General features: G+C 43.4%; 2 protein-coding genes across 3 annotated transcripts in view; both read left to right on the plus strand.

The window, feature by feature from the left end:
• LOC102922245 (leukocyte immunoglobulin-like receptor subfamily B member 3) overlaps nt 1-18,539 on the plus strand; it is a 195,309-nt gene that overhangs the window by 125,781 nt on the left and 50,989 nt on the right. The gene's annotated exons all lie outside the window — the stretch shown is intronic.
• LOC143272767 (leukocyte immunoglobulin-like receptor subfamily A member 5) lies at nt 6,637-12,395 on the plus strand. Of its 2 annotated transcripts, XM_076568734.1 has the most exons (5): nt 6,637-6,719; nt 7,057-7,373; nt 9,241-9,525; nt 10,253-10,555; nt 12,052-12,395. In XM_076568734.1, exons 1-5 carry the CDS (start codon nt 6,679-6,681, stop codon nt 12,180-12,182), a joined length of 1,077 nt encoding a protein of 358 aa, XP_076424849.1. In that variant the 5' UTR covers nt 6,637-6,678; the 3' UTR covers nt 12,183-12,395. The 2 variants fall into 2 exon arrangements, 1 of the variants encoding a protein (XP_076424849.1); XR_013050358.1 differs by lacking the exons at nt 6,637-6,719; nt 9,241-9,525; nt 10,253-10,555; nt 12,052-12,395 and adding an exon at nt 7,662-7,936 and having other exon boundaries at nt 7,238-7,373.

Genomic DNA, 18,539 nt, shown 5'->3' on the forward strand with positions numbered 1-18,539 from the left:
GCTGTGACCTCAGACCTTGGGGGTTCTTGCATATTCTTTACCCCTCAAAGTTCTTCTCCTTACCTGTTGTCATAGTCCAGTGTCCCCATCCAGATCATAATCTCAGGTGAGGTGATCCAGACCTTTGTGAGCTCAGAAGTTAACCCACGGTAATTGACCTAGGAAGCTTATGCCTGGGAATAGAGGAAATTCTGCTTAGAGCATCAAAACAGAAGGTCAAATTCAATATAGAGGAGGGAACTGCTCAGAATCAATATCCAGTTATCTTAAGCTGGCTTTTGTGGTCCTGACCTGCTCTTCAACAATCTCCAGGCTCACAGCCCCTGAATCACACAATGAAGAACCTCATCTGGATCAGCATGCCTGGTTCAATAGCCACAGGTGGGATTTTGCACTTTGAGCCTTGTCACAGCCAGAGAAAGACCCTGATTCATCCTAGAAGTGAAGAGAATATTACATACCTCGTTTGGTGACTATGTCTTGGAAATAAACTTGATGATCTTAGGTGTATTTTATAAGAAAGTTCACTGCTTTATTTTGTAAATCACTTGTGAGAAAAGATCCAGCAAGCTAATGTGTTTTAGGTGGAGGAAAATTCTCAAACATTGGGGTGAAGAACTCTTCTACCACTACACTCCGACTCTTCCCCTCTACTTTTTGTGGACATTTGAAGAATTGCCATTCATTTATTTTAATTCCATGACATGAGGGGGCATCTAGTCCCACCAGTGAGATTTAGGGCATCACCTCTGTATATTTTCTGCCTTTCCTCAGTCTCCTGTGATATTTTCCTTATTATATGTCACCACATAACACATTGTTCATCATGAGCCTCTCTGCCCTGGAAAGATCTTTAACTTTATATCCAATAAAAAAATCATATACATGTGATGATCTCCCTCCTACATTATTACTTTATCTCCCATAGACCATGATGAATTCCTACTGGAATATATTAGTACACAATTCAATGTCCACAATCCATTATTTTCTTTCTGTACCTGGCCATTTCCTTTTAGGTCCTCTAGCATTCTGTGACACAGCAAACAACATCCCCATCAGAGGATGAACAGGTCAGGTGGCTCTGTACTGGATTTACATCTCTCAAAATTGCCAGCTAAGCTAACCACATTTCTTTATAATGATACAGTGTCAATTGTCAAACTCTAGAAACAGAAAATGAACTGATACATATTGAAGGGAAAAGCAAAGCTTGAGTTTGGTATTTTCATGGTCAATAAGTAGAACTAGTGATGGAGATAATATGTGGGAGTATCTGCATGAGATACAGGCTATTCTGCTCCCAGTGATGGGTTCAGTCTGACTTTCAAATTGAAATTAATACCAACATATGAGATAACATGCCTGTGGGTAAAAGCTTGTTAATCTATTTTGCTATCAATGTGGGCAACAGGTGGTGGCATCAGTTTTCCCAGTACCCATCTGCCGATAGAGCATAGCTACTAACAATCCTTTGGAGCCCTGACCCTACCCCACCAACCACGGAGGAAGAAGTCTGTCATCCTGTAATGGTCCTTCACTAGTGTAGGTCCAAGGCCTGCACAAATTTAGCCTCCTTCCTTGAACACAGTGTTTGGGGAACTTTGTTTTCAGTTCTTTTTTTTTTCAGCTATTGAGTGTAGTTTGGTGACCTTTACATTTTAGACCTAATGTATGCACTTTTTGCAAACCAGGAGAGCAGTCCCAGCTTCTTTCACCATATCATTTACATAACCAAATAACTTTGTTTCCAAGTACATTGTAAAACACTCTGAAAGTTCACCAATCCTTACTCCTCCAAGTCACATGCCATCCTGAAACCATAAATGTGGTGAAAATGACACTGATATTAGACAGTCAGCAAGATGCTGTAGCTCATAGTTGAGATGCTAACAACATTTAAGTTGGAATGGACATTTGTTTATAAACAGGCATTCAATCAAAATCAACCTTCACAAAATCCAGAAGGATTCTGAACAATGAACTAGGAATACCAAAGTGGTATGAATGCTGTGATGATGTACCTATAAAATTCATGTATGTTCGTAAGAAAAGACCAATGAATCTATAGAAGACTTTTTAGCAGAAAAGTATCAAATACAGAACCATGAGAATACCATGTTTCCTTCATCATTTCCCTGTGTTCTGGCTGGTTTAGTGTGTGTCAACTTGACACAAGTTAGAGTCATCAGTGGAAGGAACCTCAGTTGTGGGAATGTCTTCATGAAATTCAAATGTCAGTCATTTAATCAATTAGTCATCAAGGGGAAATGCCCTGTGCATGGTATGTGGTGCCTTCACTGGGCTGCTGCTTCTGGGGTCCATAAGAAGTAGGGCTGAGCAGGCCATGGGTAGCAAGCCAGTAAGCAGCACCCTTCCATGGCCTCTGCATCAGCTCCTGCCTCCAAAAAGCTGTCCCGTTTGAGTACCTGTCCCAACTTCCTTTAGCATTGAACGGGAATTCTGAAGAGTAAGCCAAATAAACCCAACTTGCCTGTTGGTCATGGTGTTTTGTCACAGCAATAGAAACCCAAGCTAACACAAATTAGTACTTGTGCAGTGGGGCATTGCTGTGACAGACCTGACCATGTTTTTGGGGGGATTGTGGAAGCACATTGTAACTTTCTACTAGAAGAACCATTGAGTGTTGAGAGACCTCCGTAGGATGTCATGTGGAAATTTGGAAGATAAGAATATTGAGAGAAGTGCAGAAAATGGAGGCCTGATTGGCTTGTAAAATATCAGAGGGAAGTTTAAAGACAATATGAGGGCCATTTTCTATTTTTGAATTAAGAACATGTGGTTCTGGTTAGCTGTGGCTGAAAAATCAACTGTGATTAACAAGATACCAGAACTACTAAAGAAATCCTGTGTTTCTGGGTAGCCTGTTCTGAAGAATCATTGGGGATTAACAAGATACAAGAGTTACTAAAGCAATACTGTGGTTGGGGTCAGCTAGAGCTGAAGAATCAATAGTGATTAACGAGATACCAGAATTACTGAAGTAAAAACTTTATGATACTGGGAAAATAGAAGCTGGTCAGCTGGAGCTAAGATAGTAGCAGAGATTAATAAGAGACCAGCATTACTGAGGTGAAATCTGCCTGAAAGTATTTCTGAGATCACAGAGAAGCTGTGTTCTAGAGGCAGCCAAGGATGGACATGGTGATTTAGCCTGACTTGGTAATGTGTATGAATCACACAGGTGATTCTGGCTTTGAAGGCATGAAGTGGTCATGGAGATCAGCAGAGGATTGACATTATGAGAAAAGGAGAGGCCATTGGTGAAGTTGCACCCTCACTGGCAGTTGAAAGCTCAGGACTGAAGGGGTCTTGCCAAGAATTTGAACCTTGGCACCAAGAGGAGTGTCTATGAGAGGATATTGGTAAAAGTGAAGCCCAGTTGCAGGAGAGGAACCTTGTGCCTTGGAGATGCCAGTATGACAGGATAAACACCAAGACCAATAGTAACTGTGGAGAGCAGCCAGGCAGATCTGAGAAAGTGAGCTGTGTTTATTTCAGACGTCAGAGTCAGAGAAGTGACGCCAGTCTGTTTGAGGATTATAGAACAATGTGAATGGATCCCAGATATTGGAGGGTTCCAATTTTCATTTTGCTTTGATTTGATCATGAATGTGTTCTGATTCTTCCCTATTGAAGTTATTTTATTAGAGTCCATATTTGAGAGACTTTGCATTTTAAAAGACTTTGGATTTTATGAGAATTTTTAAAGGGACTAAAATTTGTGTTTTGAATTTGCAAAGGCTGTGAGATTTTAAAAGTTATTTTTTCAGGATCCATAACAAATTTTATTTTATTTGTTTTAAATTTAATTTAATTTTACATATCAGCTATGAATTCTCCTGTCCTCCCCCTCCCACTCCACACCCCACCATCCCCCCAGGCCACCCCCCATTTTCATCTCCTTCAGCGCAAAGACTCCCATGGGGATTCAGGTCAACCTGGTAGATTCAGTCCAGGCAGGTCCAGTACACTCCTCCCAGGCTGAGCAAAGTGTCCCTGTATAAGCCACAGGTTCCAAACAGTCAGCTCATCCACTAAGGACAGGCCCCGGTCCCTCTGCCTGGGGTCCCCCCAAACACTTCAAGTTAATCAACTGTCTCACTTATCCAGAGGGCCAGATCCAGCTGGGGGCTCCTCAGCTATTGGAGGCCCTTCAACTGAAGAATGGATAAATTAATTATGATACATATAAAAAATGGAGTGCTACTCAGCAGAGAAAAACAATGACATCATGAAGTTTGCAGGCAAATGGATGGATCTAGAAAAAAAAATCATCCTGAGTGAGGTAACCCAGACTCAGAAAGACAAACATGGTATGTACTCCCTCATAGGATGATACTAGATGTAAAACAAAGATGACTAGACTGCTACTCACAACTCCAGGGGAGGCTACCTAAAAAACAGGACCCTAAGAAAGACACAGGGATCACCCAATGACAGAGAAATGGATGAGATCTACATGAAGAACCGGGATGTTAGTGGGGGTAATGAAGGGCAAGTTTCGGGGGAAAGAGAGCTTAGGGGAATGGGAGATCCCACCTGGATGAAGAACAGAGAGGAAGAACAAGGAATAACAGACCATGAGAATAAATGAAGACCACATGAGAATAGGAAGAAGCAAAGTGCTAGAGAGGTCCACAGAAATCCACAAAGATACCTCCACAATAGACTACTGGCAATGGTTGAGAGAAAGCCCGAACTGACCTACTCTGGTGATAGGATGGCCAAACACCCTAAATGTCATGAAAGAAATCTCATCCAATGACTGAGGGAAGCAGATGCAAAGATCCACTGCCAAGCCCCAAGTGGAACTCCAGGAATCCAGTTGGTGAGAAAGAGGAGGGATTGTATGAGTGAGAATTGTTGAGACCAAGATTGGAAAAAGCACAGAGACAAATAGTCAAACTAATGGAAACACATGAACTATGAACCAATAGCAGAGGAGATTTTTAAGTTATTTAAGATGTTGGTGATGAGCAAGAAAGGAAAGGATGTGGCTTAATAGTGATGAGTTTGTGTGTATACTTTATAAGCAGTCAGGTGTACTGGCTGGGTTTTTTTTTTATGTCAACTTGACAAAAGTTAGAGTCATCAGATGAATGAGCCTCAGCTGAGGAAACACATCTATGAGATTCAGCTGCAAGGCATTTTCTCAATTAGTGATCAGGGGTAAGCACACCATGGTGGGGGGTGATATCCCAAGGCTGCTGGTTCTGGGTTCTATATGAAGCATGGCTGAGCATGCCAGGGAAAGCAAGCCAGTAAGCAGTTCTCTTTCATGACTTCTGCATCAGCTCCTGCCTCCAGGATCTTGCCCTGTTTGAGGTCCTGTACTGACTTTCTTTAGTGATGAACAACATTGCTGACGTGTAAGCCAAATAATCAATATCCTCCCCGATTTGCCTTTTGGTCATAGTATTTCATCACAACAATAGAAACCCTGATAATTTCCTCTGTGTTCATCTAGAAGAACTCATAGATCAGGTGCTCAGGATGGCCCTTCTGCTATGTCCTCCCAGGAGCATCAACCTACATCTTCCATTGTTGTGAATCACTGCTTCCCAGGCATGACATGACCTTTGGCCTTGTTGAACTCTCTGTAGCTCTGATTACAAACAGCAGTATTCTTTCACAATGTAGAGGGTCCTGAGGCTACTCCTCTTCTCTCAGAACTAGAGGCTGTTAAAAGTTTCAGGCAAAGCTTTTTTTTTCATAGATATAACCACTGAAAAGTTTCAAATATTGCTTAGCATAGAGGAGCACATTGGTATCAACAATTGGGAGTTGAAATTGATTGGTGATCTTGTCTGGTCTACACAATGAGTTTTGGAACAGTCAGAACTACATTGTAAGATCCTTTCTCAACACACAAGCAGAAACAAAACACAAAAACAAAGACATTTGACCACATGCTTCTCAGGAACCCTAATATAACTTATTTATTAACCAGTTTGAGTTATGTTGATTCTTGCCTGTTTCTGTCACAGTTGGGATGAGTAGTCATTGCTCATGTTTCCCCAGGTAAAGTTCACACAACTTTTACAAAGGATCTCTAAGGCTGAATAGGAAACCATCCATAAGTTTGGTCTGGCTGGTGGAGATGGTCAAGGAAATGGTCAAGATGGTCAAGGAGAAGCAAGAAGAAGCTCTGAGAGAAAAAGACCAAGCAGCTCTGTGAACCCTCAAGTGAGGGGGCTCCATCAGAATGTCACCAGGTTCATTTTATGTTATGTCTTGGTCTGAGGTCACTGGGACCATTCAGGCAGAAGTGGAAGTTTACATGGACATGTTCTGCAAGTTGAAACCACAATAAGATTTGGGGTTGTAATCCAAGTCCACATGAAGCTGAGGGATAAGAGGAAGAAGACTAAAAATTACATGAGATTCAAAAGATTCTGTCTCAGAAACCAACACAAAAACTAAACAACCAGAAAGAAGCAGAAGCCACACTTTCTGTAGCCCAACCCACCACAGCACTGGAGAAAGAAGCTTCGTATGTCTGGGAAGAGTAGTTCCTCTTCTTCAAGAGCTGCTCCTATTACATCTTCATGACATAAAGGAGAAGTAGACAGCCTTCATAGCCTACATAATTTGTTTCTTTCTATTTGTCAAAGGGACCAACTATCTGCAAAGTTGTGGCAATTGGAAGATGCCATGACAACGTTTCAGTCAGCCATGCTTTTTTTAGGTGAGATGCCCAGATAGGGAGGGATAATTCTCGTCTGAGATGGAATCCACCCCACAGCCATACCTTGTGCCATCAGGAAGGCACAGTAGCTTAAATGGCTGGGAAGTGGATGCCTTCAGATATTTCAGTGCAAACACAGGTACCTCTTTTGCAGCACTGAATCATCTGGTCCTCTGGATGCCATCATTGGCAGGTGAGTGTCTTCACAGCTGTCCCAGATTGAACATCATTTATGGGGATCACAGATAACTCCTGAACAGAGCAGATGGAGAACAACAGGTTTGGGCTGATGCTGGGGATGCCTGAGAATGTCCTGGGTCTGAGAGCTCTTATCCAAGAGGGAGTTTGGGGAACCAACTGTCCTTTTTTCTTGCAGGGGTCCTCTTTAAACCTATATTCAGAGCGGTTCCAAGAAATGTGATAACCTATGGAAAGCAAGTGACATTCTTCTGTCAAGGGCCCTTAGAGGCCAAGGAATACCATCTCTGCAAAGAAGGAAGTCCAGATTGCTTGTTACCAACAACCCTTATAGAAACCGAGAACTTGGCCAAATTCTATATCTCATCAGTTGAATGGAACAATGGAGGCCAATATAGGTGTGAATATAAGAGCCCCAATGGTGCATTAGAACACAGTGACTACTTGGAGCTTGTGGTGACAGGTGAGAGGACCCCTCTACAAGCCAAGCATTTTCCTTGAGGAAAGGAGTATGTTCACAGCAGGGTCCCCTTTTAAAATATGTGAAGAGGGGAAAATGATTCTCATATGGGACATATGGGGATATGAGGATAAAGCAAGCATTATTGAAATTAATAAATAGAGGCCTTTGTCTATGGTCAGATAGTTGTCAGGATATGGATTTGGGAACTGTCGTTAGGTTGAGTTGATCTGAAGGTCTGTTTATACACACTCCATATTCATGTGTGTTTTTTGCCCTCTTCTCACTTAGGAGTTCACCAGAGCAATGTGAAGCTGTCAGCCATTCCCAGCCCAGTGGTGACTGCAGGAGGAAATGTGACCCTGCAATGTGTGTCACAACATGAATATAACATGTTCATTCTGATGAAGGAAGATGAGAAGTTTTCCCCGGCTTTGCCCTCACAGAATATACACCCTGTGCTATTTGGAGCCCTGTTCACAGTGGGTCCTGTGACCCCCAACCAGAGGTGGAGGTTCACATGCTATGGGTATTACTTGAGCAGCCCCTAGCTGTGGTCAGTGCCCAGTAGCATGTTAGAGCTTCTGGTCTCAGGTAAGGAAGTACAGAGCTTTCCCTTGAGTGTAATTACAAGTGACCCAGGATCCCAGGATAGGAAATGATGCGAGGTGATTGATTGAGAGTCCAGACTATTGAAGGAGAGATTTATCCTGACTACCAGCTGGAGAGGACACAGGAAAAATTTGGTTACAGTGGTCTTTATGTGTCCTTCTAGTTTTGCAGATCAGCCTATGTGTCCCTGCAATGGTGAAATTCTGTGTGCAATTCTCCTAACAGATGCACCTCCTTTCTCTCTACTTCTTTAATGGGATCCATCATATTCCCAGCTGAGCCTGGCTCTGTGATCACACCAGAGAATCCTGTAACCATCTGGTGTGAGGGGACCTGAGGAAAACAAATATATGTGCTATAATAAGAGAGAAGACTAGAACCCCGGGGCAGACAGACTCAAAAGAATCACAACAATTAGACAAAATTCACCTTCCCTTCTGTCATAACACTGCAGGCTGATATCACTGTTACTCTCACAACTTTGCTGGCTTTTCAGAATGCAGGACACCTTGGAGCTGGTGGATAAAAGTGTTTGAATACTGTGGCGACATGTGAATCCCCAGATGTGACTGTTAAGATAAAAGTGTGCTCTGAATAAAACCCCATGTGTTAGTCAGGTCTGGGGAACAATCCAGACTGTGTGAACCCATTTAATATTTCATATGTATCTTTCCCAGGTGTCTAAAGTAAACCACCCAGTTTACACTGCCAAATATGTTGTAATCTTAGAAGGCAATGTGATCATCTCATGTATCTCAAATCAGAGATACAACTGGTTCATTTTAATTAAGGATAAGCATTTCTCCAGCTCCATGTACTTACAATATGCATATACCAGGCTGTCTCTACCAAAGTTCCAGGTGGTTCCCGTTACACTCAGTAAAAGATGGAGGATAGCTATCCTCAAGTGTTGTCAGAAGGAAAAGACACATTGTAGCATCTAGTCTCAGAGGAAGCACAAGTCTCTCTGTTGAATGACACTGAACCTGAAACAGGTTTCCCCAGGACACCCGAATGTAAGGTGAGCACCGGGAAGGACAGGTGGATTAGCCCACAGATACAGATGCAGACTGTTGGAGTCAAGATACAGAAACCAAGAGAGGTGTTGTGATAATAGAACGGGGGCAGGTGAGGGTCAGCAACGATATGGATCTCCAGATGGATCCAAGTGTCCTGCTATTCAAGGGTGAAGTCTGAGTATCACATTCACTGTACAACTGTTTAAAGTCCCATATCCATCTCACTTGCCTCTTTTCAGGGACCCTCCATAAACCCACCATCTGGGCTGAGCCAGGCTCTGTGATAACCTCAGGGAATCCTGTGACAATCTGGTGTGAGGGGACAATGGAAACTCAAATATATTTCCTATATAAAGAAGGAAACCCAGCATCCTGGGCCAGATTGACTGCACCAGTGTCTGATCACAGGGCCAAGTTTTTCATCCCATCCATGACAGCATATAATGCAGGACGATATCACTGTTACTGTTATAACTCTGCTGGGTGGACTGAGAAGAGTGACGCCCTGGAGGTGGTGGTGACAGGTGAGTTGTCACTAAGGGTCACCATTTGCACCCTAAAAGCTATGCTGCTTGCAGGAAAATGACCCATATGAAGTTATAAGGAAAACTACGATCAGGTTGACATAGAAGTTGCCAGTTCACACTCTTAAAATCTGAAACCAGATCAATTATTGAAAGCAAATTTAAACACAGAACAATTCTGCAAAAAAGATTACTGGTGTAATTGAAAGCCTTTGAACAACTGGGCATAATTGTATCAAAACTCAACTCAAAGAACATTTGAACATGAAGATTGATTTTATATCTTAAGGGCCTTTGATCTGGTGTGGTCTCTGACTGAGGTAATGCCAATGTCAGCAGGCTAAAAAGTATATGTGACATCTCCCCAAAGGATGACCTTCATAAACTGAATGCCAATGTTAAAGGTCAAGGGAGGAGAGTCTGTGATAAACATCCTGAGGGATTCAGGTGAGGTTTGGATCTACAGATAGAAAGGTCACCTGGGTATTAACAACATCCATTCCTAGCTTTCTTTCTAGAAAACAGGTATTTATCTCCTCCCTTGAGCAGACACACTACATGAGTAACATTTCTGATTTCTCCCATATTATTTGTGAGCATGAGTGCATTGTACCCTCTAAATTTACCCTCAGGAAATACATCTCTAAACATTTTCAGCAATAGTCCAGCTGCTGCAGACAATGTATAATTTAACAATGTATAATTTAACTCTGTCCTCTTTTTGTAGGTGTCCACCATAGCAAACCTACTCTGTCAGCTTTTCCCTGCCCTGTGGTGTCCTCAGTTGGGAATGTAACCCTTCAGTGTGTCTCTCCCAAAGGATATGATACATTCATTTTGACTGGGGAAGATCTGAAGTTCTCCAGGTCCCAAAAAGCACAGCTCATACATACTGGACAGTCCTTAGCTCTGTTTCCTGAGATCTCCATGACATCCAGCAAGAGTGGTCCTTTCAGATGTTATGGATACTATACAAATACCTCACATGTGTGGTCAGAGGCCAGTGACCCATGGGAGCTACATTTCTCAGGTGAGGAAGTCTCCTCATTCACTCAACTGCCACCAGAAATCCTTTGTCATAAGTCCTTCTACCTCAAGGAGGGTTCAAAACCATAAGTGCTGAAGGCCCAGAGTATGAGAGGTCTTGGCACTTTCAGAGCAGGAGGGGATATGGAATGTATTTCAAGAGCCAGATGTTTGAGTTCCTTAATGTTTCTTAAATCTTAGGTATAATATTTGTGTTTTAAAAGTATCCATTTTGGACAGGCTGTGGTGGCACATGCCTTTAATCCCAGCTCTGGGGAGGCAGAGACAGGTGGATCTCTGAGTTCAAGGCCAAACTCGTCTACAAAAGTGAATTCTAGGACAGCAAGAGCTGCCCAGAGAAACCCTGTCTTGAAAAACAAAAAAAGTGTGTTTCTGGACTGGGAACACCTTCTCCACTTATTTCCATTTTGACCGGTTTTGAAGACTTTTGTGATCCAACAATAATGAGCCCTTCAGATGTTACAGATACTATATAAATAACCTTCATGTGTGGTCAGAGGCCTGTAACTCTCTGGATAGTTGTTGATCTCTATGATTTCCCACATCTCTTGTGAAATAAGCTTTTTAGATGAGGGTTGAGAACTACACTTACTTGTAGGTATAAGGATAAGCATTTAGAATGAAGTTAGAAATTATATTTGGTTAGGAACATTGCACTAATGGTTTCTCTTCTAGAGACCATATAGCCTCTACAATATAGATACTAGTATTATTTAATTAAAAAATAAATATTTACTTGCTTAATACTGGCCTATTCTTTAATGATTTAGAACAGAAGCATCATGGCAACCTTGTGGGGTGGTGCAGGAAGAGAAGCCCAGACTGTCACTATTTTGACCACCTGATGATATTCAGGGGACCCTGAGAATAAGACTATGTGGCTAGATGTCGGGTTCTCAGCTCTTGAGTCAGTGAAGGTTATTTTCCTGGGGGTATTATCTTCCTGGCTTCTATACTGCAGACTGGGCTGGGAGCACAGGAATGCTCCTCTACTGTGAAGTCAGAAATGACATTTTTCCATCTGAGCTCTCTGAAATCAGATAAACTCTGTTTCAAAGAAGAGCCTTGACCAGCGGTTCTGAACTCAGAGCATAGTCAGGCTGAAGAAATCAAGTCAAAGAACAGGAGGAAGCTGCTACTGCAGAGAAAGAGTTCTTCCCCCATTTTCATGATGTTATATGATTAGAATAATGTGAATCTATAGAATATAAAAGATGAAACGAAAAAAAGAATCACTTCCCTTGAGCACTGCACACACCCAGGAAATCTTTTTTTTCTCAGGGATGCCTGAGACCATAAGCCAACCACAAAACATGTCAGAAGCCATGACAGATTAAGAAGGAAAATTCTGCTGATGGCATGGAACCAGAATTCTGCTTAGGACATGGAACTAGACAGGGGAGGGAGCTGTCAGAGTGAAAATTCAGTCAGGTTATGGTGACTTTGGTTGGTCCTGACATCTCTGTTCACAATCTCCAGCCTCACAGTCCCAGGATCACACAGTGGAGAACCTCATCCGGATGGTCATAGCTGGCTTGATCCTCATAGTTCTTGGGATTGTCCTGTTTGAGGCTTGCCACAGCCAGAGAAGGTCCTTGAATGCATCCTAGAAGTGAAGAAGAGAGACAGTCACAGTCCTTGCCTGGTGACCATGTCTGGGAAATAAATTTGAAAATCTCAGGTGTTATTTACCAGAAGATTCCATGTTTTATATTGGGCATCAGTTGTGAGAAATGATTCAGGAAATTATTTTGAGTGCAGAAAAATCCTGAATATTGGGGCAGCTGGCTACTCTACCACCACATTAAAGGTCTTCCATTCTACCTTGCTGTGGATTTGAAGATTTTTCTATCCTTTCTTTTCATTCTATAATGTGGGGAACATAACATCCCACCAGTGAGTTTTGGGTCCTCATCTCTTTATATGTTCTAATTTTCCTCAGTTCCATGTGATATTTTCCTTTATTATAAACCACTATAGTCTTCATTGTGCTTTATGTGCACATTTTTTTGTTGGAGGTTGTTGTTATTATGAAGAAGGGATTTTCTCAACCCAACAACAACAACAACAGAAAATAGTGAGTTCATTTCCAATTGCAGAATTAAAAGAATGACAAAATACAATGATGCCCCAAAACATTGCACTCTCAATCCAGTCAGTATACATCACACATACTTTGTGATGTTTCTGATAATATACTTATTTATTTTAAAACATAATTATTTTTCAATTCTTTGGAAGATTCTCATCATGCACCCCAATTTTGCTCATCTCCCAGTCCCTCAGTAACTACCCTCAACTCCTGCAGTAGGCTCTCCCAAATAAATTAAAAACAAACATAACACCCACCTCACTCCTCCATCATTCCAACAACCCTTCATTTAGTCTAGTGGCATCAGGACCTGTGTTGTGTCATGCAGTACACCCCATTGTACAATCAGCCCCACCCATATATGTTCATAGCAATGAGTCTGGTTTCATCCTCTGGTTTCTGGTCCACCTTCATCACTATGCCATCATAGAAGCTTCTCTTGGACAGCCTGTTTGTGCCCTGAGTTATGCAGATTCTGTGGTGATCATTCGGCAGTTCCAGGCCCTTCATGCACTTCAGACGGTCATGGATGGGCAGCTGTTAGGGTGGGCCCAGAATGTGGGTCTGAGTGGTAGATTATCGGGGTGCTTTGGATCATTGGGGCCACACACTCAGGCAAGGGGCAGAGCCAGAACTCCTTAGCCAATACCACTTGGTCCAGGTCGGCCAGGCCTGTGGTGAGTGTTGGGGCAATTTTTCTTGAATGCTAGAGTCAACTCTCCCATGGGGAGACAGTGCCAGATCTCCAGTGTCCATTAATAGGCAGGGTCAGGGAGGGACAGAGCTGGCTCAGCATGGCATTGGATTTCAACACACTTGGTTCCTATGACCCACTGGGGCAACACAAGATGTGAGCAGCACCACAGATCCTGGTTGCTGTTGGGTCCCAGACCCATTCCTGATCCACAGCAGCAGCCAAGGCCTGCTCCCATGTGGCTCTGCACTCCACTTGCACTGACATGGTCCCAATGGCAGCAAGGCCCTAGGAATCAATCATGGCCACTGCTGGTGGCACTGACCCCTGGCATCAGCAGTGCTTTTGATGGTGTCAGCAGCCACAGATATCAACACAGACTTTGGCTGCTGTAGGACCACACACCCAGACATGGTCCTCAGCAACAGCCATGGCCCAGGTGACACCTTGGCCCCATCAGAAGCAAGTCTCATTGATACCAACATGGTCATAGGATGTGGTCTAGACCCTGGGCATCCTTTTGGCCTTTGGTGGCACCACAGGCCATGAACAACACAGACCTCAACTGTGATAGGACCACAGACACAGACATGGTCCTTAGCAGCAGCCCAGGCTCAGATGCCACCATGGCCTAAGGTGGGGGCACAGGCTACTCAGATCAACATGTTCTCCATGGAAGTGTGCCCCTCAGACACCAACATGGTCCCATGTGGCAGCCCAGACCCCTAACATCGGCATTGCCTTGAATATTATCAGGAACTATGGACATCAACACAGACCCTGGCTGTGGTAAGGCTACATACCCAGACATGGTTCTCATCAGCAGCCCTGATGCAGAGGACACCATGGCCATAGTGGCAGCATGGCCTTGAACACCAAAATGGCCACAAGAGGTCGCCTTGTCCCTGGGCATTTTTGTGGCCTTTGCTGGTGCTGTGGGTCATGGACACAGCAGACCCCAACTGTGATAGGACCACAGACCCAGACATGGTTCCATGCTTGGATTTCATCCTGGCCTGGGTGGCAGCACAGGTTAACCTGATTAGCATATCGCTGATAGAAGTATCTGCCCATTTCTCCCAGCTCTCACTTCTTCAGCCCTGCCTCTCACCACAGCACATGAACTTCTCCTCCTCTCTTCCTCTCTCATTTTACCACCATAATTGCTCATCATCATAGTGTCACCATAAGGACCCAGGGTTCTCTATGGGGTTCTTTGGACCTCCTGACCCACAGGGTGCTGGGATAGCAGTAGGTGCTTCAGGCAGGCTGGACCATGAGTTCCCAGGCTCTCTTGTGGGTGTCTTTCACCTACCTGAGCTGCTTGACATCAGACCGCCTATGGATGCTTCAGGCAGGCTGGACTCTGTGGACCTAGACTGCCAAGTGGTTGTTAGTAGCCCACCTGAGCAGCATGGCATCTCCATGGATGCTTTAGGCAGGCTGGACTGTGAGGACCCAGGTTGCCCTATGGTTGCCACTCCTCACCATCAGAACTATAGACAGGTAAATGTTACAGTGCAAAGCTTTTTTCCAGGGATATAACCACTGATACATTTCCAATATTGCTTGTCATAGAGGACCACACTGTTCTCAACAGTTGTGAGGTGGGAATGGTTGGTTGATATCTCCTGGTGTACATAGTGAGTTCCAGGACACCCAGAAGTATATAGTGAGACCCTGTATGAAACAGACATAAACCAAACCAACTAAAAACCCCAAAGCAAAGCAAAACACCAAAACCAAAAAAGATTGAATATATGATTCGTAGGAACCCTAATATATATCATTGGTTCACAAGCTTAATATGTGTGGAATCTTTTCTTTGTCATTTGTGTATCATCTCATGTGAGTAGACATTGTTCTTGTATCCTCAGGACAAGTTCACATGTCACTAAAGCTTGTCCAGGGCAGGGTAGGAAACAGGCCACTAGTTTACTTTGGCTTAAGGAATGAAGGAGATCCAAGAAGAAATCTTGAGAGAAATACACCAGACCTGGAGATAATCTTGGCTCAGGAAATCATTAGGTTTATTTCCTGTTAAGTCCTGGTTCTAGGAGATTGGGAACATACAGGCATATGTAGATGGTTACAATGGAGATGTTCTGAAAGAAGAGACCACATCAGATTTATATTTTTAATCTCATGCCACAAGAAGCTGAGGAGGAAGGAGGAGTCTGACATTTGCATAACATTCAAGAGTTTCGGTCTAAGAGACAAAAATAGAAACCAAGAAACCACCAAGAGACAGAAGCCACATATTCTGTATCCCAACCCATCACAGCACTGGGAAAAGAAGAGTCAGGTGCCTGGGAAGAGCAGTTCCTCTTTCCGAGTTGCTAGTATTAATTCATACTCATGACATGAAGGAGAAGCTACCCTACATAATCCATACACTTTGTGTCTGTCCATTTGGCAAGGAGAACAACTATTTGAAAACTTGTGGAAACTGGAAGATGCCATGACAACCTTTCTGGTATCTGTGCTGTATCTTGGTGAGATGCCAACACTGGTAGGGAGAATTCTAGTCTGAGAGTGAATACACCTCACAACCATTCCTTGGGTCCTCAGGAAGTCTCAGCAGCTTAGAAGACATTTGGAGGTGGAGAGCCTGCTCATGTTTCAGTGCAAACACTCAAAGTTAACTCTTGCAGGACTGAATCTTTGTCTCAGGAACCCAGTGATAGTGGGTGAGTATCATCCCAGCTGTCCCTGATTGGACATCCATGGTGGAGGCCACAGGCCCCTTCTGAACAGATCATATAGAGAACAGCAGATGTGAGCTGATACTGTGGATGCCTGAAACTTCCTTGGTCTGAAAGCTTCTATCTGAGGGGGAGTTCTGGGGAAACAGCTGTCAATATTCTTGCAGTTTTCCTTTATAAACCTGCACTTAGAGGGGACAGTTAAACTCCAAAAAATATTGCTAACAGGGCCATGTTCTCCATAGCATCCATAGAAAAACATCATGCAGGGAAATATCACTGTTATTCTTACAAATCTGCTGGATGGCCAGAGCACAGTGACACACTGGAGCTGCTGATGACAGGTGAGAGGACACTAAGTGTCAGAACCTTTGCCTCTTTCCTCAGGAAATATTCTTCCATAAGTAAACTGACAGAGTCCAACTGCTGGATCCAGTTTGAGGTTTATTTTATTTAACAGGCTGCCTGCTTCTTTTCTAGGTGTCTAGCTTTGCAAACCTACTCTGTCAGCCTTTTCATGTGGGAATTTGATTCTCCAATGTGTCTCATCTAAACTCTACAGTGTGTTTATTTTGAACGCACATCCGAAGTTCTCCAGGTCCCAAAAGGCACAGATCATACACAGTGTACAGTCCCAGTCTCTGTTTCCTGACATCTGTAAGGAATCCAGCAAGAGTTATCCCTGCAGATGTTGTGGATAGTATAGTAATACCCAACATATGTTGTCAGAGTCAAGTAACCCTTTTAGATACATGTCTCAGATGAGGTGTTTGACACAAGAAACACTTTCTCATATGCCTTGCAGAACCCTCAAGGAGGGTGTGTGGACATGATGGCTGGAGTAAGCTCTTTTCTGCTAAGGCCCAGGGTATGAAAGGCCATGGAGCTGTCAGAAAAGGATTGCATATGAAATGCATTGCAAAGGCCAGCTGGATGACTTTCTGTCTTTCAGCCTGCTAGAAATCTCAAGGAAGCCCTCCCTGATGGCCCTACAAAGACTCTGTTCTGGCCCTTGAAGAATACCTAACCTTCCATTGTTCCTCTGAGATGAGTTATAACAGATTTGCTCCGTACAAGGAGAGAGAAAATGATGTCCCCCAAGTCTCTGTCCCTCAGCCTTCACGCTGAATATTTCCTTCATTTTAGGCTCTGTGAATTTCTCCACTGGTGGTCGGTACAGATGCCTTGGTGCACACAAGTTATCCTCTGTGTGGTCAGCCCCAAGTGACACTCTAGACATTCTGATCACAGGTGAGGAATGCAGTCACTTAGTATGAACCAGTTTTGAGACAAGTTCAGTTGGGAGGAAACCTGGGATTCATCATGAAAATGATGATGAGCCTCTCAGGGATAATAGGTCAGGACACGAGATTGGAAAAGGGGCTGTCTGTTAAAATATAGAGACTAGGTTCTGAAACAGGGCCTCAAAAAATAAATGTAGTCCTTCACACACTCATTTTCCTTCTCTTAGGACATCCCCCTCACACCCAATCTCCTAGTGCATCCTGGAACTTCGGTGTCCTCAGGAGAGAATGTGACCTAGCTGTGTCAATCATCAGTCCCAGAAAACCCTTTCTTTCTGTTCAAGGAAGATGCAGCCCATCCATACATGCATCAGTGATCAGCGTCTCAAGTTCCACAATATGAGGCAGAATCCTCTATGATTGCTGTGACCTCACCTCTTGGGGGTTCTTGCATATGCTTTACTTCTCAAATTCATCTCCTTACCTGTTGTGTTACTCCCGTGTCCCCACCCACCCAGATCATAGTCACAGGTGAGGTGATCCAGACCTTTGTGAGCTCAGAAGGTAACATACGATAATTGACCTGGGAAGCTTATGCTGGGAAAGGAGAAAAATTCTGCTTAGGGCATCAAAACAGAAGGTCATGTTCTATACACAGGAGGGCATGGCTACCAGTGGAAATCCAGTTATTTTATGCTGGCTTCGGTTGTTCCTGACAAGCTCATCAATAATCTCCAGGCTCACAGCCCCAGGATCACACAATGGAGAACCTCATCTGGATCAGCATGCCTGGCCCAATTCCCACAGTCTTGGGATTTTGCTGTTTGCGGCTTGGCTTGTCACAGCCAGAGAAGGACCCTGAATTCATCCTAGTAGTGAAGAGAAGAGACTATAATATACCTTGTCTGTTGCCTATGTCTTCGAAATAAACTTGGGGATCTTAGGTTTTTTTTTTTCCAAGAAAGTTCACAGCTTAATTTTTTAAATCACTTGTGAGAAAAGATCTAGCATGCTAATGTGTTTTAGGTGCAGGAAATATCTCAAGTGTTGGGATGAAGGACCCTTCTACCACTACATTCTGACTTTTAGACTCTACTCATTGTGGACTTTTGAAAAATTGTGAATTATTTATTCTAAGCCCATGATATGGGGGAGCATCTAGTCCCACTAGTGAGATTTGGGTCCTCACCTCTGTAAGTCTTCTGCTTTTCCTCAGTCTCATGTGATATTTT

The sequence above is a fragment of the Peromyscus maniculatus genome, chromosome 1 (assembly GCF_049852395.1).
Source record: "Peromyscus maniculatus bairdii isolate BWxNUB_F1_BW_parent chromosome 1, HU_Pman_BW_mat_3.1, whole genome shotgun sequence".
In the NCBI taxonomy this organism is placed as follows: Eukaryota; Metazoa; Chordata; class Mammalia; order Rodentia; family Cricetidae; genus Peromyscus; species Peromyscus maniculatus.

What these genes read in the sequence shown, in the direction of transcription:
- LOC143272767 (XM_076568734.1), top strand. Translation starts at nt 6,679, where the DNA reads ATGACAACGTTTCAGTCAGCCATGCTTTTTTTAGGTGAGAT. An exon ending in CTTGGAGCTTGTGGTGACAG is followed by an intron (nt 7,374 to 9,240) that starts GTGAGAGGACCC and finishes GCCTCTTTTCAG; the next exon opens with GGACCCTCCATAAACCCACC. An exon ending in CCTGGAGGTGGTGGTGACAG is followed by an intron (nt 9,526 to 10,252) that starts GTGAGTTGTCAC and finishes CTCTTTTTGTAG; the next exon opens with GTGTCCACCATAGCAAACCT.